General features: G+C 37.5%; 1 protein-coding gene across 1 annotated transcript in view; it reads right to left on the bottom strand.

The window, feature by feature from the left end:
• The window catches only part of MAP7 (microtubule associated protein 7), a 112789-nt gene that overhangs the window by 48503 nt on the left and 58338 nt on the right, over positions 1 to 5948 (bottom strand). The window contains exon 3 of the mRNA XM_009281578.1: positions 2290 to 2367. Within this exon, the coding sequence (XP_009279853.1) occupies positions 2290 to 2367 (78 nt within the window). The remainder of the gene's footprint in view (positions 1 to 2289; positions 2368 to 5948) is intronic.

Genomic DNA, 5948 nt, shown 5'->3' with positions numbered 1-5948 from the left:
TGGGCATGGTGGTGTTGGGTTGACGGTTGGACTCGATGATCTTAGAGGTCTTCTCCAACCTCAATGATTCTATGATTCTATGATTCTAAAAGGTGAAAAAAAAAAAGAGGTCTCAAATCAACCCTCCTGTAGCATCAGAATACTGCCCAATAAAGAAACGATCGTTATTAAACTGGTACTCCACATGATCTCAGAAGGGTCAAACAACTTAATTTTCATGAAAAGATAACGTTACCTCCTGCAGTCCAAGTTGCTGAAAGTACAAACCGAAATTATTACAGATTAGTACCAGCTCTACACTTACAGAACTGAACACTGTCTTTTTTTTGGCAGCAAGGAATAATTTCACTTGAGGTATGACTGAAATTCTCAACTTCTGCTTAAAAAGAAGCCTTTGCTAAACTTGACAGATCCCCTGAATCAAAAGGAGAGGAATTAAGTTTAAATCCAACTTAATTCTAAAAAAAATTTCCTTCCTTCAGTTGCTTTACTGTTGCATGGCTGATATCCCAGTATTAACAAAATCCAACTCTAATTTTCAGTGAGACATTTATGTAACAAAATTATACAACTTGATGTTCAAGATAGACAGCTTAGGCATTTCATTGCTATGGTTCACATGACATGAGTGACTAATTATCTAGGTTCTGCACTAAAAAAAAAAAAAAAAGAAGCTTGCATGCCATTGTAAAAATCATTGCTTTGCTGTACTGGAACACAAATCTCAAGAGACAGCTCCTCAATCATAATGTTAGAAGACAAATATGCAGATGAAAGTACAACGTGACTTTCAATTTTTTTTGTTAGTTTAAAGTAATTCTTCATGCAAGAACGCATAATACACTCATACATCACGGGGACATGCAGAACTCTCCTATTTAGGAATGAAGGATTCCACGTCAACTTAAAAAACCCTACAGTTTTATGTTGCTTTTAAAAATATGTCACACAAAGTGACATGTTTCTCAACGGAAGTCATGTTCTTCCAGTAACAGATACTAATTTATCAATAGCTAGGAAAATCAGAGTTCAGGAAAACTTAAGGAAAGCATCTCTCTCTGCACTTGAATAAAGCATTGTTACTACACAAGGATCGAACCTGAAAAAAGAATAAATTCAAGATATGGAAGTGTCATCTAAGACAAATTAATTAAAATGGGCCAGTAACCTCCATTTGCTGTGGAGTCTGAAGAAACTAAGCCTATGCATATCAGCCTCAACTCCAGGAGCAGCTTTTTAGGGATTAGCAAACATCCTGTCACATTATCCCCTTGAGCAAGCCAAAACCAAATCTTTCTTTTTCTCCTCCAAAACAACCCTAGCGATTAATGCATGGCTAGTACAATGTTACAAGGTGCTGTAAAGAAGGAAGGTTATTAATGCTTTTAAGACCGAGATGGCAATAAATCATGGCTCTCCAGGTTAGAAAAAGCAGCATAACTCTGGCTGGAATTATGATATAGTTCTACAAACTTACAGAAGCTAGAAAATGGAAGTAAAGAACTTCTGTTTCTCAAGCCATAAGAACAATACAGCATCCAAAGAAATCAGGGTGAACATGTGAAAAATAAGAGGAAATACTTGTGCTCCCCAACCTTCCAATTGCCACAGAATGTTGTGGTAGCCAAACATATAAATAGTTTTCAGAAAGCTATGAATTTGGCTTCACCTAATTCTATAATTCTCCCACCACCACACTCAGTATGCTGCCCATCATTAGCTGCTTGTTAAGGAACCTTCACCTTCCCTGTTCATTTGAATAGTGTTATGCATGCTCATCCACAGGTGACATTTTATAAGATATTGAGCACATCTATTTGACACCTACTAAAGATTTTACCTGACAAAAATCCAAGTTTATATAGCAGAATTCAAACCATACATTGGCAATGTATTCTGCAATTCTATTTTAAGGCAATAAAGGACGCATTCAACATATTAAGACATCTAATCTTAATTGGTTAAAAAAAAAATCTAAAACTTGAAAATTCCATTTACATCAGTGAAGCTTCCTTGCATGATTTCAGAAATCAACCCATTTTTCATTCAGATTCACAAAGGTAAGTAATAGGTACGCAACAGGTATAGCAACGATGAATCCCAAGATGTGCATGAATTAAAAGATCTACTTTAAAGATGTAGTAGTGTATCTAGAATGACATTATTGCATATCTAGCACAATCACTTTGCTGAATGCTCCTAAAAGCAAACTGGCAAAAACACTGCATGCAGATGATAGTCAATAAAACCCCCCAGACAATAAAAAAAACAATATAGAGTAGGCCTTACCTAGCTGTTTTTCTCGTTCTTCTCTCCGTTCTCTAGCAAGCCGTTGCCTGTCATCAACTTTCAGTATTGTTGGATGATCTGTAAATGGAGGGAGGGGGAAAATATTAGGCATATAGCATAAAATCAAATAGTACCATAAACAAGCTTTTAAGGAAATGACTTAAGCAACTCTAGTTGTTCTACTTTCAAAATAAATCACATTTCCAGAAATCCATCTTATGAAAGAGAGATGGAACAATTAAAAAAAATATGAATGTATTCTAATTATCAAGACGTAAAACACTCCCAAGCAATGGTCTAAGTTGTAACTCTGCTTGTGAAAACCCAGGAAGAAGTTTTGTTTTGTTTCCAAGCCTATAACAACTCAATTACTTGAGAGCATTCTGACAAAATAACGTCTATTATTCCATAACCTCTCTCCAAAATGCATCCACAGGAAATTCTATTATAATGCAGCACCCTCTTCCCACCAGTATTGCCTCAAAAAACCCCAATGAGCCCTATTTCACAAGACTGAAGAAGCTCAGTACCCAAGCAAAACAGGTTGGATCAAAGCACTGTAGCAGTTCTGGTTGAGCTTCTGAAGATAGCATGATACTGATCTCCACAGATGTTTGTGTGCACATCTGTTAAAAGCTCTGGCAAACACGTTAAGACAGTGCATCACGTGCATGGACTGGTATAATACCAGTAAAGTAAGGTGGTAGTTTCCTCAACTATCCTTGTAGATTGAAAGTTAGCTACACAATTTCTTTAAAAATATCTGCAGCTGGCCACTTGGATCACAGCAATAAGACTAATACAAAAAATCTGTGTCAGAGCCCAGACTTGACTATAAAAATTCAGGCTTGGTTGGAAAAATGTCACTTGTTTAGTGAGTTCTCTGGAAAATAACAAAATGCTAAACAGCTAGCATCCTACTTCCAGCCTCAGCAGTGGAGCTGTTCCAGACAAAAAGGGAACAAAATCCAAGTTATCAATTCATCTCAGCATGCTGCCAAAACTAATTTCCTACTCATCCTTAGCCTGTTCTGTTAAACCTGGAAAGCTGTTCATTTTATGCTTTTTCACTAGCACTGAAGAAGTCTGCTTTGAATAAAAACACAAGTAAATAAAAAAGCCCCCAGAAAAATGAAAAAGATTTCTGGGTATAAAGAAATGGTCTGATTTATTTTAGCATTGAGGGGAACTCAATTTTAAAGTATTTTAAGATAAAGAACTACCTAGAATACTGTCACAATGGAAGTGCACATAAAAACAAGACAATGGATCATTTTCACTATTCAGTGCGAATACTAATTTGTAAGCAATTTATAAAAACATGTAAAGTCAGCCTATTTGTGTATAGATTGCATATCTATGAAAAAAGTTACCAGCAAAACAATACAATGGGTCATAAAAATGAGGCTAAAAATATATGCAAAAATAAATCCCTGAAGCGAGGATGTGCTAGACAGATTTTGAATAGTTATCTGAATTAGACAAAAAAAATCAGTAATGCGCATTTCAGAACTCTAACATAAGTTTCTGCATCAGGATGACAGGATTTCTTGGATGAAAGAGTTCACTGATGACTAGCTTCAGTTTAATTATTCTTGAACCCTCAGTGAAAAAACTATCATCTCAACAACAGTCAGAGACTACAGCCCCAATTAATGGCGTTAATAATGATGCAAACTAAGAGCTGCAAGGAGAAAACCCATTGCATAGTTGGCAGGAAGAAGAACATTCAAACATGACAGCTCCAATGAAAGGTGCAACAAGTGAACAAGTCACCAGCAAAGACAAAGGTAATCCATCATCCAGTTACAGATCAAACCTTTAATGCTGGTTGAATAGCATACAGTGCTGCCATTTATGAAACTATGCCTAGCCATGCCATTGATTTGTCCAATGTATGGTGTAGATTAACATCTGGCTGATGTTAAGAAGTGTGCTGACTTGCATGCAGTCTCTTCAGCATGCAGACACAGGTCAAAAGGGTAATAATATTCCTTCTCTCTCGTGGCTGGCACACGAGATTCACAAAACATGAATTTCTGTAGCATGAGTAATTAGTGCTAGTGGAATAATGCACACCCAATATGAATTCCCCTGGAAAAAAAGGATTCCCTTCAAGGGCTGTCAGCAAAGTCAATGTAACATCGAGTTGACAGAGAATGATGAGACACTGGGGAATAACAAAATCCTGCTGCTTTCAGAATGTACTATTCTCCTTCCAGGTTTTTTTTCCTTTCTTGAGAGGAGAGATTTCCCTATCGGGGAAAAGCAGCAATTCTTCAAAGAGGCAGGAGGGTTACATGGACAGACAAACTGAAAAGGTCTCCCTTAAGAATTCCTAATTATAAGCAATGGAAGGAATAAAATAAATTTTTAAAGCTCCCCTCTGCCATTCTTTTTGAAGATCTCCAATTATTTTTTTATCACACACCTGATAGCGTTCACACACACACAGCCCCTCTCCCAACACACCAGGATGTCAGAACAATCCTAAAGAATTCACATTAAGTTGCTGGCTATGCAGAGTGTAAGTATGTCTTCAGTAACAAGCTATTTTGCATACATTTGGGAGCACAAAGAATTAAATCAATATTGGCACAAAGATGGGGATAACACCTTTGCAGCAGACCAGCATTGCCTTTGCTCTGCTAGAAGCTGGAGCATACATTACTGGTGCAAATCTTACACTGTTAATTAAAATGTCTTTTCTAAGCCTTGAAAATGATCCTTCATAGTTTGGCTACAAGCCCAACCTCCAACAATTGCATTCTGAATCCAGCTGATCTGCTGACACCCACAGTATGTAACTTCAATAGCTTCAAATTGTGGCAAAACAAAGTTCACTGGGCCTGCTCCCCATTTTCTCTCTCATGTCTCTGCTCATTAACAACCCGCCAGGCAAATACCTGGGGGACTGGCATTTCTTCTTATTCAGTAGGAATACCAGGACAAACACACAAGGTATTTTGTACTCTCTCTTGCTTGTATTTGTCATCAGGCAATAGCTTTAAGTTGCTGCACAAGGAGATGGGAAACATGTCATTTGCAACAAATCCTGCAAGAATTCCTCAATTCTTACAGAAATAATTGATAATTGGGCATATGCAAAGCCTTACAGAGAACGCTCCAGGAAGATCTACATGCTGCTGTAGAAGTTGCGGTCTGGTTATGATGCAATGCGTGTGAACGCACCCTCAGCAACCTATTTCACTACACTTACATAACACACAAATGCTTAATACTATGCCCGAGAGGGCTGTTTGGAGATTAAATAAGACATAGTTCTATAAAGGGGAAATTAATTTTGTACCTATTGCTGGAAATAAAGCCTCTAAACTACATATGAAAACAGTATTTTTCATAAGCTTGCAACACTTACCGTTAGTTCAAAATTATTTTTAATAATTTACTAGTTCATTTAAAAGAGCTTAAGAAGCCATGAATAGTATTTTGCAGAAATTCAGCACTGAAATGTCAGTCGGTTTTGCTCCCTAGTTCATAGAATCATTAAGGTTGGAAAAGCCCTCTAAGATCAAGTCCAACCGTCGACCCAGCACCACCAGGCCCACTAAACCATGGCCCTAAGCACCTCATCTACACGTCTTTTAAATACCTCCAGGGATGGGGACTCCACCACTTCCCTGGGCAGCCTGTTCCAA

This window comes from Aptenodytes forsteri, unplaced genomic scaffold, assembly GCF_000699145.1.
Source record: "Aptenodytes forsteri isolate BGI_AS27 unplaced genomic scaffold, ASM69914v1 Scaffold82, whole genome shotgun sequence".
Classification (NCBI taxonomy): domain Eukaryota; kingdom Metazoa; phylum Chordata; class Aves; order Sphenisciformes; family Spheniscidae; genus Aptenodytes; species Aptenodytes forsteri.
Note: the sequence above shows the minus strand (reverse complement) of the source record. Positions and strands in the feature narration are given on the sequence as shown.